Source organism: Xiphias gladius, chromosome 23 (genome assembly GCF_016859285.1).
Source record: "Xiphias gladius isolate SHS-SW01 ecotype Sanya breed wild chromosome 23, ASM1685928v1, whole genome shotgun sequence".
Taxonomy (NCBI): domain Eukaryota; kingdom Metazoa; phylum Chordata; class Actinopteri; order Istiophoriformes; family Xiphiidae; genus Xiphias; species Xiphias gladius.
Genome location: NC_053422.1, coordinates 11,124,207 through 11,144,063, shown reverse-complemented (window position 1 = coordinate 11,144,063; position 19,857 = coordinate 11,124,207). Strand labels below are relative to the sequence as shown.

Sequence of the window (19,857 nt, the reverse complement as noted above, 5' to 3'; positions counted from 1 at the left end):
GCTACATTACTGTAAATATTCAGCATACCTGCTGCTATAAATATTTCAGCTGGTTAATGGTCAGTGTAGTACACTAATAATGGAATAACCAAGTTCTCTATCCAAATTTAAGCCAATTTACTTCCACTGGTATACACGGGCAAAACAAAATATCACTATAGCCGGCAAATTCATTTTCTGTCAATCAACGAATTGATTAATCCGCTAGTTGTTTCAACTTCTTTGGCCAAGCAGGTAGAGGCATTCACTGTTGATTTCACTCAGAACAATGCCGTTAGTTTGGTGAGTTGTCTCCGTTGACTGCGTTCCAGCTGTTAAGATCAGGATGCGACATTTCTGATGCATCATAACCATGATCCCAGACAGCATCTGGTCCCACAACAGATATTGATAAATTTCCTCCAGTACGACACTGGATTATCACCGGTACAATTGACATATCATCTACAGTATAAGCTCCACAACAGGTCATCTGTTTTTTTTTTGGTTTTTTTTAAATTGAACATATGACCCTAGAGGCCTCAAAAGATTTCCAGTATGGAACAGTGTAACTGACAACAGGGACAACTGCCTTTAAAAGACTGAAAAAAACAAACGGCTGAATGTTAAATATAATCTTTTAATGTACAACAAAGAACTTTTTTTCTCATAAGGGTCTTCAAATTCCTGATCATCAGTTGATGTTCTCAAGTCCCTGTAGAGAAAGAAGAAAGGATTATCATAACTCCAGTCTCTTAATATTACAAATAATTTAGAAACCAATGAACCATCAGCCAAGCTATAGCCTTTTTTTTTTTTCTCCCCCACTTATGTCTGATTCGAGTTCCTCCCATGACGGTTAGCATTGTAGTATTTCAGAGCCTGTTAGGAGGGAACAAATTACACTAAACATTTCTATCAGTATATGGATTTTGGTCACTTTAATGTGATTTCTGGGACAGCTATGTGCACCTTCAGCCTGAGCGGAGGTCTAATTAGCCAAATATTTAAAATTGTGGCTGTGAAAAGCCTTCGATTACAAGGTTACACTCCTGTGTGTGTTAATTACACTTGTTTAAGCATGTTTTCATGTGCAAAGTCTACTGAATTGGTCACATTACATAATATTAATTAGCAGGACTTTTCAATTGACTTTCATATTGAAGAAAGTGCTAAATTCTCTAGTTCCATTTAAGAATCTCAGTTTTTGTTTACTCTTTGTCTGGTGTCTCTATCATTCAGGATTTTACCATCATCTTTCAGTGATCCAACAAAAGATGAGAGGCTGTAATCTGATTGTTCAGGAATAGGTTGCAGTTGCCATATCAGAAATTATTGTCCTTTTCCGATTTTATGTGTGGACTGTTTTACATAATTTAAAGAGTGGTGTGCTGACATATCAGCTTGGACATTACTTACATTTACCCTGATGAAAACATTAGTTGCCATTCCCACTCAATATTTTACAAAGAATTTTCCTACGATGCTGTGACCTTGGATGAGAGTTGGTATATTGTCTGAACCAAGTGACCCTGTTCAGCATAGTACTAAGTCTAACTCTGGCAAAACAGTAATATTAGATTCACAGTACTTAATTTCACTTAATTATACTATAAATCAGTAAAGTGTGTAACCAGTTTGTCTGTTTGTTTGTTTTTTAATTTACATAGCTCATCGATACAATGGGCTTCAGCTGCTGACAGTCAAAGTATGGATTTAGGTGGAGTTTAACACCTAAACTTACTGTCAGTATTGCACTAGACTGTCTAAAAATATGCTTTAACTTCTGCTCCGTGAAACAGTACCTTAAAAATATGGTGTTGTGATTTTTTTAAATCAAGTCTCAAGATTATTAGTTGATTTTCATAATGTGCTGACATACCAATACCTTTGAACAACTCTGTGGTCTGTCTGTTTTGTTGTTTTACAGCCGGACCACTTAGTCTCCCATGTATGTATGTATATGTGTGTGTGTCTATATATATTATATATATAAAAATACACTTTCTTTGGAAAATATGCACAATCCAAATCAGAGGATTTTTTTTTGCAAAAGGTTTTCACACATCGACTCTCACCTTGGAGTCAAAGTAGCGTTCTGATCCCGACACTCGCCTGTCTCTCTCCATCAGATACCAATGCCACGGAACCCGAGCGATTCTCTTCTCCTACAGGGAACAAATTAGTCTCTGATGAAGTATTTTAAAGTATAAAAACACTGACTCGCAGCTTGTTTTAACGGTTCGCACTCTTGCTTGTTAGCATGGCGCAGAGCCGCATTAGCCGGCAGCATCCTCCTCACCTTTCCTCCGTTGGTGAACTTGTGGATCTGTGCGGTGGCGACGCCGGGAATGATCAGACACACAGTCATGATGGCGAAGCCAGGGAGAATTTCATACCACATGATTACAAAGTTTAACTGTCAGGCGACGAAGAGAAACTTTGTGGACAACCAAGTTGCCCTCAGACTACCCTCGATAGTTTATTTTGCTAGGAAGCTAACAAAATGTCGACCGTCTATACGACCTGTGCTCCTCCACCAAAGAACAAGAAAAATACTTCCTGTCGATGTTTTTCAAAAGAAAAGCGCCAGCTCTGATAAAAATCCTGATTGTTATGCAAACTACAGTTTTTGAATCAGATTTTTTTTTGTTTGTCAATTGATAAATACCATAATGAAACACAAGATATCACGGTTAGTCAATGTGGAACAGGTAACAAAACAAACACAACCAAACAAAGCAAAAAAAAAAAAAGGAAAATCTGGGCACATATAGTAGCTAGAAGAAGAGAAAAGAGTAACAAAGATAAATTAAAAAAACACATAGATATATCATACATTTGGCAGGACATTGTTTTTCTTTATATACATTAGGAATTGAGACCAAATTTATGGGCTCAAAAGATTTGTAGTCTGTAAAGTGATGTTCACAAATAATTCCAAGGTTTGAAGTTTTAAATCAACCTTTGTTAACCTGTAAAATAAATCTGCATGAGAAAAGATAGGAAAGAAGAAAGAAAGAGAAAAGAGACTTTCTGATTGAAACCTTGAACAAATGCTATCAGTGGTGAGGTTACAGAAAGACTGGGAAAAAAGAAGTGCTTTTTTGAACATATGTGTAAGGATACAAAGCAGAAAACTTCGTGTAAAACTCAATAATTACAGCAACCATTATCATTTACTCCTCTCTATCACGGAATTATATTAAAATTCTAATTCACTTACTGTTTAATCATTCAATTTATGATAGTGGATTTTATTTTAATTTTATTTTATATGTAAACGCTTCATTTGAAAAGTATATATCAAATAAAGAGTAAAAAGGGCAACATTACCCTATGAGATGTAGTGGAGTAGAAATGTACAGTGGCATTAAACGGAAATACTAGGAATACTAGGTAATACTAGGTAAAGTACAAGTACAGTCACTTTCCACCACATACAAAATAACATGCTCAAACATATTAAAACTTGCTTTTATTTTGGAAGGCAGTCCATAAAAAGGAAGCTTTTTTTTTTTTGCTGACTGTAAGATCCTTTTTTTTAAACAGGACAAATCAACGAAAAATAATATTTCAGTCAAACTGCCATACCGAAGACAAAAATAAATAAATAAATAAATAAATAAATAAATAAACGATACATGTGAGTATAATTTGAACTTCACGGCTTACGCGTGTTTTAACTCAGAGCGCACCCTTCTGTGGTGACACTGAACTGCAGGCCCAACCGTCAGAGAGGAAGTTACAGTTAGTTCGTTTGCTACTAGCCGGCTAACTTGCTAAAAAAAAAAAAAGAAAAAAAAGTAAACAAGTCTGTGGGATGAGATTAAAATTCAACCGCGGAACAAAGTAGCTTGTCAGCCATGAAGGAAGACAAGGAAAACACTCGGCCGAAGGATAAAAAAGTGGAAATAAAGTGTGAAGATGGAGAAAAGACGGAGAAGTCTAAGGAAAAGAAAGAGACCATGACAAAGGTGAAACTCGCTAGCTAAGTTAGCTTTGGTTGCTACAAACCAGTCTATTATGGATACTAATTACAGTTTCGTGAAATAACAGCATGTTTTTCACTAACTGTGTTTTGTCAGATCTAACATGCAGAGTTTAGTTTTTTTTTTAACGATACAGTAAGATTTAACCAGAGAAACTGTCACCCAACTTAAAGTTTATATTAGCCAGTTGTTACCATTTTTTTCCCTGGCGAGATTTAACTCCCGTCTGTGCTAATATCTAAACTTTGAATAATCTTTTCCCAGATTGTGATCAGACGATTACCACCAAGTCTGACCAAGGAGGAGCTGGAGGAGCAGCTACAACCGCTGCCAGAACTGGACTACCTGGAGTTTTTCTCCAACGACACCAGGTGGCCTGACCTGAAGACGTTTCATAATTTGAAAAAATACCAAATGTCTCTAATAGTTTAACTTGACATGGTTTTTCTGCCCTTTCAGCCTTTACCCTCACCTCTTCGCAAGGGCTTACATCAATTTCAAAAATCAAGAGGATATAGTCCTCTTCAGAGATCGGTTTGATGGATATGTTTTCATCGACAACAGAGGTATGAAGAGAATGAAGTTGGAGTTAAATGAACAAACTTAAGGATTTTCTCATTAAGGAATTGAGGCTTCATGCTTGTCCACATATTGCTTCTCCGCAACAGGACAGGAGTATCCTGCCATTGTGGAGTTTGCACCCTTTCAAAAGACTGCCAAGAAGAGAAGTAAGAAAAAGGATGCAAAATGTGGAACAATTACTGAAGGTAAAGATATTTACTGGTATTTAAAAGAAACTTACATCATTTGTCCAACTGCTATAAAAGAAATTAGTTTTAATGAGGATATATTTTAGTGGGATAAACATCAATATTTGCTCAATGCACTGCATGTTTATGATTAGAGTTGCCATTTTTAATAAGAAAAGTCAGGAAAAAAAGGCTTGATTAATGCTGGTGGTTGTCCCGTGTAATCTTGTATCTAAGATCATATAAAGCTACAGAGAAGCAGTACTGGAAACAGCAGGCTGTTTATTTGTACGTCATTTGCTTTAAGATCCCGATTACAAGAAGTTCCTGGAATATTATAACGGAGACGAAGAAAAGTTGACATCAACACCTGAGACCCTGTTGGAAGAGATTGAGGCAAAATCAAAGGAACTTGTAGGTGTGTTACCAGTTCTTTAAATTAAAAGTTGTACCTGAAAAATCACCTGAAAATAGACACACTGATGGGGGGATGATTTAAACATTCCTGTTTTCTTCTTTCAAGCTAAAAAAACAACTCCTCTGTTGGACTTCCTGAAAAATAAACAGGTAAATGTGTACATTGGCACAGCAGTGTGGTGTTCTATTTTGTTAAATTGCATGATGAAGGGTGGACTCATGTCCTGTTTTAATGCTGTTCAGAGGCTCAGGGAGGAAAAGAAAGAAGAGAGAAAGAGGAGGGAGCTTGAACGCAAGCGTCTGCGGGATGAGGAGCGTCGTAAGTGGAGGGAGGAGGAGAGAAGGAAGCGCAAGGAGGCCGAGAAAATGAAGAGACTTGAGAAACCGCAGGAGAAAGACAAGGACCAAGTTAAAGAAGAACCCAAAATTAAGGTGTGTGTGCTGCAGTGGATTGAAGAAGTTTAAAACCGTGTTGAATTTCCAATTTATCATTATGATTTTGTCTTTATTTTAAACTGTGTAGCTCCTGAAGAAGCCAGACAGAAGTGATGATGCTGATCCTGAAAAACCCAAGGAGAAGGCCAAGAAACCAGAGAAGCCAAGTAAAGAGGACCGATCCATGGGGACTGCTGATCATAAGAGGCGCCATAACATTGAAAATAAGGAGGACCGAGGAAGGAAGTTAGTTGCTTCAGTAATTTTTTTTTGAAAACACATCGCTCGATTTGAACAGAATACTTAAACAGGATTTGTGCTTTATACACAGAGTGGATGATGACGGGCGGAAGGAGTTCAAGGAGCGTGATGCAGATCGAGACAGAGAGCGAGAACGGGAGAAGGAGCGGCGACAGAAAGAGAAGGAGCGCATCAGGCGACAGGACGAAGATCGGCGAAGAAGGAGAGAACGGCAGGATGGAGAGAACTCATGCAGGAAGCGGGAGGACGAGGTGAAAAAAGAAAAAGAGCGTGCCTTGGAGAAGAAAAAAGGTGAATATATTGGAGACTCCACTCACTCCGACAGGCCGGAGAAGCCTGCCAAAGACAACAAGAAAGAGGAGGGTGGCAAAAGAGAGCGCCTACGAAATAAGGTAACGACTCTAATCTTTCAAGTTATCAAGCAACTTCTCATCACTTCTTGCTTTTCAGTATTTCTAATGGTGTTGTTTTCTTTGCGCATCAGGATCGGCCTGCTATTCAGCTGTACCAGCCGGGGGCCAGAAGCCGCAATCGAGCTGCAGGAGGAGGAGGAGGAGGAGCCGAATCCAACTCTGCCGACAAGAAACCAGATACCGAGACCAAAAAAGTTGCTGACAAAGGGGACGACTGATCAAATTTCTACTTATGGCATTTAAGTTTGGCGAGGAGAGGGTAGACAGGCATGTGAGGCTCAGAGCAGCGATGTGGTGCCTCACAGCGACGTGCACGGCAGATGAAGCAGGGCCACATCTGGCCCTCCCAGTCTCAGAGGCAGAGGTGTGATGGTGGAGCCTTTTAGTGCCTGAATGTGACCCTCTTTTAGTTTTATTTGTTAGGAAAGGCACCAGTAACCTTTGGAAAGAGTTTGGCTATAGGGCACATTAGGTGAAGCCATAACTTTCTTTGACGACGTGAACTCAAAGTGACCTTATTTCAGTATTGTTTCTCCGTTCATCCACATCTCACACTCTAGATGATACAATAACTTCACAGGTGTTTAACTTCTCAATAACTCAACCCATCAACTTTGCCAAGCTCAACAATATTGTTTCTACACCGTCTTTGAAAGAGTTTTCTGTTGTAGCGTTGCCATTTTCAGTTTGAAGTGCGCACACGGACATTACTTCTTACTCTGCCCGGGGAGCGAGACAATCCAAATGTATGTTCAGAACTGTAATTAAAACGTTCCATGGCCTGTAACTTTAAAATAGTCTCACAGGCACAATATATACTGACGTTCAAGATTAATTCAGCAACTGAGGAGAAATAGCCATTTCTGACTAGACTGCCGTGTGACAGCCATGCCTGCATGCAGACTACAATCAGAGTGATCAACCTGTGGCCTTCCCCCTTTTCTAATCTGAAACTCCCCTGAAACATATATCTGTTGCACTAAACTAAACAAAGCATGAAAACTTATCACTGCTGGGGACGCTAACACACAGTAGCCCCTTTTCACTGGAAATAAAAGCGGTCTTTGTCAAAGCTTACGTGTCTTTTTTTGTCTATTTTGTGGAGAGTTGCTCAGGCTTAAAACACAAGAAAACTCAGAGGTGGTGAGTTTTTACTTTCAAGTTATTTGCAATGTTGCAGCAGTTCAGTGTTGTTCAGCCCTTTCATCAATTAGATGCTTTAGGCAAGCCTGATTAACTGCTGGATTTAAATCTTTAGTCCATGATATCTGTTCAGATGAACAAAATATTTTTGATTTTTTTTCATTGTTAGCTGTTCAATTATATTTTCTGCAAGTTGTAATAGCATACAGTCCTTTCTACATACTTAATCCTAGAATGGACAACTGCTTAAGAGTAAACATGAACTGTTCCAGAGCTTTGTGTCTTTTCCTCATGATTCTTAATTGTCACTGAATAGTTATTTCCAGGAAACCTCCTACAAAAATACAAACCTGTAAAATAAGCTTTACACTATGATTTCCCAACATAAAAGTCCTTCCAAGTTTGTCCTTCCAAGCTTTTTCTATGAATAAAATTGTAATGCACAGATGCTGAGTCCATTGTTTATTTTGTTGTTATAAAAATAGGAAAATTGGAATATATTGTGTCTAAAAATAGTGGAAGTTGCCATAAAAAATGTACTTTTAACTGTAGAGTGTAAATTCCAACGGGTTTTCCAAAACCTACAAATGCATTATAAAAAGGATGTGAATACTTCGACGGCTTGTTAGGAGTTAGCTGAAGCTCGTCAGATTCATGTCCAACCAATGAGCAATCCCAGAGCCCGAGGCATCACATCCAGCAGACGACACCTGAGCTATCGAGCGGCATGTGAGCAAACCTCCAGTAGGTGTCGCTGCCGGCACACTGCGCAGCCTGTTCGCTGGGCGCTTATTGGATAAAACCGCCTGCGTCACTTCCTTCTGTCTCTTCGATCACCGCCACAGTGGGGAAAGGACTGTGGACAAAATGGTAAATAAAAAATCTTTATACATCTGTGTCGGTAGCCCCCGTAAACCTGCACAGATACTTACAGTGTAATTCAAACACCCCAGCTGTACCATTTAAATCTGTATTTTTGTCTGAAATGATGGCGTATGAGCATATTAAAGCAGCTCAGAGATGCTAGCTGATAGCTTCTGTGCAGTGCGACGCATGTTAGGTTCAGTCTTACTTTGTAAATGCTTAAAACGTGTTCGAATGAAGACAGAGATGCGCAGCATTGGGTAGAATCTTTACTTTTGTGCGTTGACATGGTGTTAATGGAGCTCTGTGTTCTTCTTAGTCGTCCCACAAGACTTTCAGGATCAAGCGCTTCCTCGCTAAGAAGCAGAAACAGAACAGGCCAATTCCTCAGTGGATCAGAATGAAGACCGGTAACAAGATCAGGTAAGTTTTATATTATTTGTGTGTGTGTGTCTTTTCTGTACCAGATAAGATGAATCTTATATTCAGGGAAAACATGCAACAGCCTTTTTACTGAGCCAGATATCTATGGGTCGACACCGGACTTTGCAGAACGCAGCTGCCAGGCTTTATACCAGAACCACATCACTCAAGGTTTACCTTCTCCACTCTGTCTCCCAGTATGTTTCAGGCTTGATTTCTTATCTTAACGATTACTTTTGATGTAGCCTTTCTCTGTTACATCTGACTTTTTACATTTTTTTTATTTTTAAATTGCTCTACGAATAAAGATTTATGCAGCCTGTACATTTGGACCCAGTATGGAGCTGGATGTGAGGTTGATGACAAGTCCCTGTAATTCCCTCCTATCTACTCATTTGCCAGTTCATTATTTAGTCCTAACTCAAATGAATACAGTCTTCAATCTTACAATTTTCCAACATCGGTTATGAGTAAGATGATCACAGCAGCGGACTTCAGATAAGAATGCCAAAATGACTGCATAGGACAACATATTTCATCAACATGATCGGTAACAATCGTATTTATTAAACGATTTCTCATTTTATGCACATGGCATCTGCATGTCTTAGTCTGCGCAAGCACTGTGGTAAGTTTCTCCGAAGTCATTTAGAAGAGGTTAAAAAGTCTGAAATGATTTCTCTTGACTGCCAGGCAGAAATTTTAGCCATAGAACTTTTTTGTGTCTGTGGGCTGAAGGGAGACATTACACTTTAAAAAAACTACAAGTGGGACTGGTGAGACGGTGGATTGTGCTGCAGGAGGCTGTTTAAGCCTCTACTGTGGAGTTTTGGTCAACACCATCAGAGCTGTACTGTCGTCTATCTACAGTAGCTAGGAAGCTCATCCACTTCACATGGACAAGTGTTGATTTGGGGAAAACCTTGTTACCTTAAACGAATTAATCATTAATTGGTTAATCCATTCAGGTATCATTCATTTTTATTATGATTATTATTATAGGTATATGCTGCTGGGGAGCACTGAAAAAAATTTCATTATAATAGTATGCTGAAACGTCCCCACTGGTTTTCCATCATATTTTCATACTTTTATGAATGAACTTGAAATGGGTATTAAACTGCATGCATCAAATTGTGGTATAAAAAGGGTCAGGTATTAAATTTAACCCTGTAAACCTTGCAGAAACCCTGCATGCAGAATACCAGCCTTCAGCAGGATTTACCACTGAGTTATTTGGCTGTGGAAGTCACTTCAGCCGCATAAGTGCTAGATTTATTCCCCCCACTCACACTCGTCAGTTTTTGTGGTACACTTAGCTAAAACTAATGCAGTCTGATACAGCAGCCCTGCAATAAACCCTGCGTTCCCGACGGTTAAATGGTTCAGTTTCTGCTCAACGAATCTAAGAGGTGTTTAGTCAACTTCATGGTCATTGTAGAGGCCGCAGTTTGTGGTGCTGTTCAGTTAAATATTGTGTTGCACCGAGAGGTAGAACTAACATTTAGTCTTCACTAGTTTATATCAATGAATGTAAACTAAATATTAACTTAACCTAGTGTAATCTGTTGTTAATCAGCAGCACCAGACTTCCAAAAATGATCATGAAGTTCAACATGTACATTTTAACCTTCACCACAGTAGGATTTAATGCACAGCTGTTGTATTAGTATGCATTACTTCAGCTTGGTAGACCTAACAAACTTGCACTACAGTAGTTACTTGCAAAATGAAATTCACTTCATAAATAATTTCAGCAGGGGAATGTTAACATACGTTCAAAAAGAAATTTCCCCAAAGCTGTAGTGGATGCGGAGGTTAAATCTTCTGCTGGAGCTTGGTTTATGTTTTTTCTTCCCAATGGCTTTTTTTTTTTTTATTGCATTTTCAGTACTGCATTTCATTGCTGTGCTGTCTCCATTACCATTAAGAGCAGAGATGTATGACTGGGATACTAATGCAGGAAAGAAGTAGAAACTCCATATCACGTAAAGCAGGTCTGCAATTGCAGCACTTCATTGCAGTAGAGTGCTGTCATTAACCCTGCTGAGAGCATCTTTCTGCTATAGAGCTCTTAATCCTGCTCACTGTGTTGGTGATGAGGAAGCTCTGTAAGCTGAACATGCATTGTTTGCTCACACAACCCACCTGCCCACTAAGTTGCTTTCCTGAAGGATTCCCCCTGTATTGGTCTGTCTCTGTATTTATTATGGTCTGGAACAATTCCCGTAATTGCTGCAGGGATTTGGTGATGGTGGAAAGTGATCATACTTAAATTGTTTCTTCAAATGGGGATCCACAAGTAGATTTTTAATCATTTTATCATTCAGTAAAAATCACCATAAGTCTTTGCACTGACTTCAGTGATTGAATATTTATTACACATCACAGTGTACTCTGAATGTGCCGAGGTTAGTTTGTGACTTCTGAAACTGGAGCAGCATCAACAGAATTTGCATGGTTTGAACTAAATCCTCAAACCTGCTCTTAATTTTACTATGTTAACTTATTTGAATGTGTAGGCTGGTATTGTTAGTGTTGGCTGGTTTCATAACTACTCACCCAGCCTTCACATTTAGAGGGTAACCAAACAACAGATGACCGTGGTGAATGCTGCAAGATGCATAGTCTGCTTCATTCTTTTGAATATGGAAACCACAGCTTGCAAAGAGTTTTGCTTAGGGTGCAGAGGGGTTGTGTGTGTGTGTGTGTGTGCGCGCGCGCGCGCCCCCCATCACTTAAAATTATTACAAACTTTTCAACATTGATCTCAGATCAACAGACTTATGTATGTAGTGGCCACATAGTCAGAATAAATTGATCCCCCTTGTGCTGAAGTGAATGGTGTGTTTATATATTCCCTATGTCATCTTGTATAAATGTGATAGCATTTGTGCATTTCCTCTGTGCTAGTCAGTAAATGAATTTCTGAGATGATCAAATTTCCCTGCTTAATAACATGGGTGGTGGGTGTGTTGTTTTTTTTAAAGTGGGAAAAGGTCAAGTTATATACAGAGGTGGCATTTTTGTTGTATTTACATTTTTATATATACATTTTTGTTTATTTCAGGTACAACTCCAAGAGGAGACACTGGAGGAGGACCAAGCTTGGCCTGTAAACACGAGGATCCCTGGATCCCAGTGTCCCTCCATCCCTCCATCCTTACATCTGTTAGGACCTCCAGCTGCTGGGCCTGACCGCAGGGAGGGGAGTCATGTTATCTCATCGTGTTTGATAATAAAAGATCTGTGATCAAACTTGAAATGTAGCTGTTTTCTGGCTTTTTAAAATTTTATTTATTTTTTTATATTAAATAAACCAAAACCATGCGGAGAGATGACGACGGCACAGCTCTGCAGAAAAGAGATGCACTCACTCCGAAGAGGTTTTCAATCTCTGACCACACAGCAAATACTTCCGCATTACTGTTTCATGGAAGATTTGAGGTCTGGCCTTTATTGCTTGGGCCAAAGACAGCACTGCTATTCAAGCAACCTAATGTAGCACCAAGTCAAACTGGAGAAAAATGTGGCTACGCCAGCAACTACTAATATTCGATCTGCTGACACAGACAGAGGTGGAGCAGCACCAGCAAAGAGTCTTTAAACAGGTTATAGTGTTTTTATTAAAGGTGGGTTAAGTTGGGTTTAGTAAAGTGTAATGCAAAAGTTTAGGTGCAAGTATTTTTTTATTTATTTTTATCAAACCAGAGAACTCATGGAAAGCAGCATTCACAGTGAGTGGATTATACTCGTGAAGTAGCGCAATGATTCCCAACCTTTTTGGCTCGAGACCCCTTCAAATGTTGCTGTCCGGTTGGTGACCCCTCATCACATACAAGTTCAGCGTGGACATGAGTTATGAACAGTTTTCCTTACATTGTTTCATTTTAAGGAATTTTAGAGGTGAAAGTGGCAAGTATTTGACAAAAAAATCTCATTCCTTTGATCTAATCAGGTTATGTTCCATAATTATTATAAATATCTCAAAACATTTTAGTCTGTTTCCAATAAAAGTAAACTTGTAAGAATTTAGCTGACTGAAGTTTTCTGTCTTGAAAAAAAACAAGGCAGGTTCCTGCTCTGGAGCAAAGGAAAACTTGATTTCAGAAAGTACTGGAGAGACAAACTTATTTACACTAGAAAAGTGGAGATGTTCACTTGTTTTAAAATCTGTAAGGACTCAAGTCAAAATGACTTGGTAAGGAGGAGACTGGACACCACTGAAGTAGTAAATTAAGTGTGAAATAATGCAGATCTCTGAAGGTTTCTGTAACAGCCCCTCAGCTTTTCTTTCCAAGAAATGAAAACGAGGGTAGCACCATTTTAAAAGACCCGAGTCTCCAGCTGCCACTCCTCTTAGTCCGTTCAAAGGAGTTCGCTTCAGAGGTGCGTCCAGTGTCGACCTCGTCGCATGCGGTCGGCTGCCTTGAGCCGGAGCTGCTGTTGTTGTTGACGTTCGTGGGGACGTTTTGCGCGCGCCCGCAGCCGTGCTCGTCGTCCCACGTCCCGAGCAGCTCCCTCATCTCCGGCGGGGCGTCTCCCCGCAGATACTGCCAGGCTCTTTTCCCGTTGTAGTCCGTGGCATCGACGTCGGCGCCGAAAGCCCCGACCAGCAGCTTGATGACCATGTACTGGCCGTGCATGCTGGCGACGTGCAGCGGGGTGAGCCCGCCGCTGCCCCGGAGGTTCACGTTCACCGGGATCCCCGCACTTTCTGCGTGCCGCAAAAGTTTGACCAGCGTCTCGTCCTGTCCCCTCTTGGCCAACCAGTGCAGGACCGAGTACCCGCTGATGAAATCCCTCCTGGTCAACAGATGGGGGTCCTCGGAGATGAACTCCAGGATGGTTTCATAGTTCCCCTCCACCGCAGACAGCATCCACGCGTGCTCCATCGGGTACAAAGCCCAGTCTGCGCCCGGCTCGGGGGACAGTACGCTGCTGAACCCGCTGCGCGATGGGTTGCTGGAGAGCAACTCTTTGAGGTATCTTTTACGCATGGCGGGTGTGAGCGACCCTCTCTCCGGGGCCTCTCTCTGTAGCCCCCCCGGTGTGGAGCCGTCGGTGACTTCTTGCTGCCTCTGCAGCCTCGACCTACGCTGGAAAGCGCTGGGCAAGACATGCATGCCATATCTCGACAGTCCCTCCACAACGGTGCCCTTTTTGGCTGGCCTGCTGCCGTGGGCGTCGGTATGGCAGGCAGCTGCTTCGGTTCCAGTTGAGTCGCATCCAGGAACATCCGATCTGCTCTCATACATGCTGCTTGCCCCCCTCCCCTCCTCTCTCTGTCTGTCAGATGAGTTCAAGGCTACTTCCTTTTATTTAGACAACACCCCGAAGATATCAGTGTCAAATTATGAGCTGGGAACGGTCTCCCTCCACGCCACTGGACTCATTTCCTGCATCATCTGATGAAAAAGTTTATTTTTAAAAACACACACATTCATATGCACACGTCTTAGACATTTTATTAACGCACAAACACGCCATTTAAAGCGTCTTAAATGCAGGCAGAGCAAGTTCCTCAATTTGCAAGCAAGTTAAGATACACGTTCAATTTAGTTCCTAGTCTCACCACATGTTAAATACTAACAATTAAGCTTTGTTTTACCCAGTCGCTGTTCCAGAGAAGCTGCCACGCCAGTGTTACTCACCTGTTCCATGTCCGCAAGGCGCGCACACACACACACACACACACACACACACACACACACACACACACACACCCCAACTGCGTAAACCAGCAGCGTTTCAGTCCCCGTTAACATTATAGGAGAACTGATAGTGACAGGACCCGTAATAATTATTTAGCCCAAACACTGAGGCGCAGATTCAAGGCGAACTTCTCCTTCAACGAGAGGAACTGAGACAAAGTTAATTCTAATCTCAGGCAAAACCAATGGCGAGAGTCCCTCACATGTGACCACCGATGAACTTAAAAAAGCAGGAAGTAAGACACTGAATATTTCAGTCTACTTTCACAGGACTGTCAATTATAAACTAGCACGGAGCTCCAGACCGGAGCAATGCAAATAAATTAGATAGCGGGGAGGGATAAAATAACTTTATTTCAGTAAAAAGAAAGTGTCCTAACAAAAACATGCATTAACATTCAGTCGGTAACAGATTCTGGAGGAAGTTCAACAGTCAGCTCATCAAGTGTTTGAAGAAAGGCGTCCAGCTCTGAGCAATAATCTGGAAAAGGGGAGATAGAGTCAAGTTAATGATACAGTAGGTTAATGATAATTCTAGTTTCCAACCTGTGCCCCATAGTTAAACAGCTACAGTTAGAGTTGCCAGACAGTAGTCGCATATTATAGTGCGCTGAAAGTTGTTCAAGTCTGGGTCTTTTGTAAATTTGGCCTTCATTCATCTCGGGATAACATTTTACACATTTGACCTATCACTTTACACAGTTCTGTTTCTATTTTCCCCGTTTTGAGCTTCAATACCAACATTAGCTACGACACCTAGGTTTTAAAGATACAATGACAATAGCAGGGGAAGGGAGAAAAAAGGGACACCATTCCCCTCCTTTGTATGATGGCAGCAGAAAATCTTAAAACTACACAATTTAAAAAAGTGCAAGCAAAATAATGCTAGAGGTAAATGACAAGATAATTATAATATGCGAGAACCAACCTATAGTTCTGCTTTATTAGGGTTGAGTAGTATTACTATCAGTATTTAAACCATGAGACAATAAATCTGAAAGTCGGTCTATTATACCTCGAGAAGCTGGTGGTATTTGATCATTTTAGAAAATCAATTAGGACTGCTTTATGGCAAAATTTGATTTATTATTTCAATGTGATGAAGTTTTGATTCGTCAAGTGTTTAATTTGATGGATTAACCAAAACAGGACTATCCCACCTCGTTATTTTATCCAATAAAAAAAAAAAAATCTCATTTAAAACTGTTCCAAAAAGTTAGGTGCTATTATAAAATTACATATACAGTCATAGGATTTTATCCTTACCAGCCACCCCTTTGCTTCAATACATTAGACACTAGTAAATCTGCCCCCCAAATCCCAAATTATAAGTAAATTCAGCCCTAATGGGACCTTGATACCTGAACGTTTTGGCATTTTTACAGGTGACAGGTTTGGGAGAGGATCAAACTCTTCCAGGTCCTCCTCACACAGATGTGGAGCTTGTGAGAAACAGGCCAGTCCAGGCAGAGCAAAGCCACTGAGAGGAACCAAATCTTCAGGTATGCTGTACTTCTCAAACTCTGGGTGAATAATGAATTGAGTGAATAAATAATATAAACCTATTGAAAAAATAAAATTTGAGTCGAAACATGGAGGGGAAAAACCACCACATCACTGGTTAATGAGGCTTATACATGCTGTACTTAACATATTTGGCATGTACAACTTCTTATGTAGCAAACACAAAAGCCTCAAACAGTCCTGAGGGAATAAACCATTAATGGACTCAAAAAGAAAGCAAAGCCAATGTGATGCTAAAGGGATTTACATGTTATGCTGATTTAGCAGCATTTTACATCTAATGCCCATACCTGTAAAGTGACTGTAGAGTTGATAATGTCATTTGGACTATTCTATGAACTTTTATTACTGTAAAATATGACCTTTGCTACCATCAAAAGGAAAACGAGATAAACTGAGAACTGTTTCTACTGAAGGTGTCAGTTACCTAGTGGGTCATAAGGGATAAAATTCTCAATTTCTGGATATTCCTCCACTTTGGTCTGAGGAGCATGTTTGACTTTAGTTTCCTGTGGGGAACAAAATATTGTGTTAGTACATGTATATTTTGAGGTATAGAGCAAATGGGTCACTTTACAGCCTGACCATTAGTTTCAGATAGTGACTATTACGGGCTATTCTAACCTGTGGCTTTAGGAGTTTCTTCTCCTGTGCGCTGACAGCAGGTGTTGAGATTTTTTTGTTGACAACACCAAAAGCCTTACGACCAGATGGGAGAGGTGTGTTTAAGGTTTTGGCAATCATAGGAGATTTCACGAGTTTCTCTGGTGGGCAAAAGAACAAGTTATTGCATATTTTTGCACAGACCAATAACACTGCTTGAAGGAGAAGGAAAAACACCAAAACAAAACTGGTATCTTCATACCTGGAGCAGACTGAAGTCGCTGCCGCATCTTAAGTGTAGGTGCATGGACACATGCATTCTCCTGCTCTGCAAAGATTACGTTGGCCATTGTATCTGAGAGCACAAGCTGATATTAGCTACTGCAACGCAATCTCAAAATCCATCACCTCTGAAGAGACATTTTTGTGACAGGCATTTGACATTTAATCTAGAAAAGCTCAGATGTAAACAGGTGTAATGGCTGAATTCAGTTTAGCTTTGTCAGCTGTAGGTCTCTAGTATTGTGCATAAAGGCTTATGGGACACTTCAGGGCAAGCAAGCCATCATTAACAGAGCCGAGAGCTAAAATAGTTAAGTCAATGAATCAATCAACCTAAAATTATTTTTATAAAATTATTTCAGTCATTTTTACAAGAAAAAAAAAAAGAAAAAAAAAGTGAACATTTGAGCAATTTCTCTTCTTTGTCATGATAGTAAACTGAAACTCTGTTTTGGGTTGTTGGCTGAATGAAACAAGCAACTTTATGTCACTTTGGGCTCTGGGAAAGTCAATGGACATCTTTTCTAAGTTTGGTCTGACATTTTATAGACAGTGACATTAATCTAGATAAATGGTCAAAATAATGCCTTGCTGCAGCTCTAAATGTTAAAGTGTAAAAGTTCATTCTGACCTTGATAACAGTTTAACAAAATTATATATACACACAACTCAAGATCTGATTACTAGCTTCCACCCACATCTCAGTCTTCATAGATGGCTCACTTATCACAATTGAGGAAACTCCATCTGCTGATGAAGACAGTGAGACGCAGTTGAAGCTCTGGAAAAGGCCAGTAAGTGCACCCTGAGTTAAGTATAATATTTTGTCTAATCATTATGTTATTACATATACCTGTGCGCAGGTCAAAGGGGCACCATATTTATCGATTAATTTGCCAATTTATTTATTTTTTTGGTTTGTCTATAGAATGTCAGAAAACAATGAAAAGGTGCCCACTATAAATTTCCCAAAGCCCAAGATGATATATTTCATTTTGCTCGTTTTATTCAAGAAACAAGCCCCAAACACAAATATTCAATTTTCAAAGAGTTATGACAAAGAAAAAAAAAAAAAAAAAAAAAAAAAATAAAAAAAAATTGAGAGAGTGCTGACTGTTTTTTTCTGGAAAAGGTTTTTCCAGTGGATCCGGTCACGTGAAATGTCAATGTAATGTAATAGCCACTATGGCTGGTTGCCAGCCTGTGTTTACTCGGCAACTGACCCCTTACATTCAAGTGGGAGTACAGAGCACTGATACTAATGGCCAATCTGGCAGTGTTGCAGCACTTAATAGTTGTGGCTGGCTAACATTAGTCATTAGCTTCAAAACTGCTGAAATACAAGTTTGTTGTCTCCCCATCTTTATCCCGATATTGGCTAAACATTTAAATTTCACTTCACACCGCTGTCTTGCTGCACAGCCTACCGCCTGTCTTAAGCACAGTTAGATTTGTTGGAACCGTTACACAAAACCTGTGGGACTTTATCAAAACATTTATTTGTTAGCTAACTGCGAGCTAGCCAGCATACTGCCACACGCCAGTTTAGAAGAAGAGGAGTTTAGCTAAAGTTAAAAAAAAAAAAAAAATAAAATAATAAAATGCCGATCTTAAAATTAACCACCCTGCTGTCTTTTAAGAGCTAATTAAAGTTAACCTCGATTGGCTTTAAGTCGGTTTAACTCGTTCAAGTTAGTCAACCGTTGGTGTACTGAATCAAGCCGAATATCAGTTAGGTAGTTAGCGTCAGTCGTGTATGCGCTGGTTAATAAAACTCACTGGTATGAGGAAGTGCTGAGAAATACAATAATAACAAATATATACACCGCTGTTGACTTTACCTTTGCTGTGTTGAAAGCCGCTTGTTGCCCCTTGTTCAGAGACCAGAGAGTTGTTTTCATATGAAACATTGACGTTGACCAGCGACCGCGGCTCCTTTTTAAATTCGCTGCCTTCGTCCTATTGGTCGCTGTAACACACATGACTTCAATGGGCGTTTCCCAAAGGAAATTGACATTATATTTACATCAATATCCTAAATAATTTACACAACATATAGCGAGGACATAGATAAATAAATAATGACACGATCAAAGTATATGGACATTTAGCTCCCGCAGATTATCGCCAGTTAAAGACCTTTCTACTATTTTTTAAAGAACTTTATTAACAACATAAACATAACAATTTACAACCATAAGGGAACTCTAAAATGAAGTGTTACTAGGCACCAGACAGAGCTAAATAAAAATTGGGGGTGCTGTGGCCTGGATGTGGAAGCTCTTTTTGAGGATCCTCGCAGTTTGAGGGGAGAAGCTGTTGCAGAGCATGGTGGAGGATGTGCTTGTAGATCAATTTTGATTATTTCATTGGGATGTTGTCTCTTTTTAAAGTTACTCATCAGTTCAAGTTCAGTTCAAGGTCTTTATAGTTACTTCCACTGTACACAGTCGACATACGACTTAATTTAATATCTACACTGAGTGCAATATCTGTAGAGGTAGCAATATCTTCACTCCACCTGTTTTGCTTCTGCTATCAGTACTGTGGCCATCATTTTATCATTTGAATATTAATATAAAATGTTACTTTCAACCCTGCACTGACAACTACAATTCTATTTTATTTCCATGTCTATAGCTGTACTATGTAAATATTATTATGTTATTTTACATAGTATTTAGATTTGAGTGAGAAATGTCTTTTCTCCCAGTGTTTCTGTTGCATTTAGCATGTTGATGGAACAAGATTTTCCTTCGGCATCAATAAAGTTATTTCTTATCTTACCTTGCATACAACGGTAGCAAAAATGTCATTCTCCACAGTGCAACATATACGACAGACGAGACATCACTAAAAGTCACTAAAATCACTAAAAGCAGATATACACTGGTTAGCCATAGTCATGTCTCGTGTTGTTACTGTTGAATATGTTTGATTGCAATAATCCTTACCTGCATACTGTACTGTACAATATGGGATCGGCGCTGTGGGCAATGTAGGGATGATAATAAATATGATAATTTAGGAAATATACAGAATGATTACAAGATACAGA

At 39.7% G+C, this 19,857-nt stretch overlaps 5 protein-coding genes across 5 annotated transcripts; 2 read left to right on the top strand and 3 right to left on the bottom strand.

Annotated features, from left to right (window-relative positions):
- Positions 1-599: 599 nt before the first annotated feature.
- On the bottom strand, positions 600-2,549 carry ndufa1 (NADH:ubiquinone oxidoreductase subunit A1). The gene is made up of 3 exons (XM_040120063.1): positions 2,282-2,549; positions 2,058-2,147; positions 600-694 (listed from the first exon to the last, which is right to left on the bottom strand). Exons 1-3 carry the CDS (start codon positions 2,381-2,383, stop codon positions 674-676), a joined length of 213 nt encoding a protein of 70 aa, XP_039975997.1. The 5' UTR covers positions 2,384-2,549; the 3' UTR covers positions 600-673.
- Positions 2,550-3,672: 1,123 nt separating this feature from the next.
- upf3b (UPF3B regulator of nonsense mediated mRNA decay) lies at positions 3,673-7,818 on the top strand. The gene is made up of 10 exons (XM_040120773.1): positions 3,673-3,956; positions 4,236-4,342; positions 4,431-4,537; positions 4,640-4,738; positions 5,028-5,138; positions 5,244-5,287; positions 5,381-5,569; positions 5,661-5,818; positions 5,904-6,225; positions 6,318-7,818. The coding sequence occupies exons 1-10, from the start codon at positions 3,846-3,848 to the stop codon at positions 6,462-6,464; spliced, it is 1,395 nt and encodes a 464-aa protein (XP_039976707.1). The 5' UTR covers positions 3,673-3,845; the 3' UTR covers positions 6,465-7,818.
- A 306-nt stretch (positions 7,819-8,124) lies between these two features.
- Positions 8,125-11,941, top strand: rpl39 (ribosomal protein L39). The gene is made up of 3 exons (XM_040119010.1): positions 8,125-8,259; positions 8,573-8,676; positions 11,747-11,941. The coding sequence occupies exons 1-3, from the start codon at positions 8,257-8,259 to the stop codon at positions 11,793-11,795; spliced, it is 156 nt and encodes a 51-aa protein (XP_039974944.1). The 5' UTR covers positions 8,125-8,256; the 3' UTR covers positions 11,796-11,941.
- Positions 11,942-12,302: 361 nt separating this feature from the next.
- On the bottom strand, positions 12,303-14,384 carry sowahd (sosondowah ankyrin repeat domain family d). Its single transcript, XM_040118982.1, has 2 exons — positions 14,331-14,384; positions 12,303-14,084 (listed from the first exon to the last, which is right to left on the bottom strand). Exon 2 carries the CDS (start codon positions 13,932-13,934, stop codon positions 12,960-12,962), a length of 975 nt encoding a protein of 324 aa, XP_039974916.1. The 5' UTR covers positions 13,935-14,084; positions 14,331-14,384; the 3' UTR covers positions 12,303-12,959.
- Positions 14,385-14,725: 341 nt separating this feature from the next.
- pttg1 (PTTG1 regulator of sister chromatid separation, securin) lies at positions 14,726-18,763 on the bottom strand. The gene is made up of 6 exons (XM_040118983.1): positions 18,641-18,763; positions 16,780-16,872; positions 16,539-16,678; positions 16,342-16,423; positions 15,752-15,913; positions 14,726-14,871 (listed from the first exon to the last, which is right to left on the bottom strand). The coding sequence occupies exons 2-6, from the start codon at positions 16,865-16,867 to the stop codon at positions 14,789-14,791; spliced, it is 555 nt and encodes a 184-aa protein (XP_039974917.1). The 5' UTR covers positions 16,868-16,872; positions 18,641-18,763; the 3' UTR covers positions 14,726-14,788.
- Positions 18,764-19,857: the final 1,094 nt, after the last annotated feature.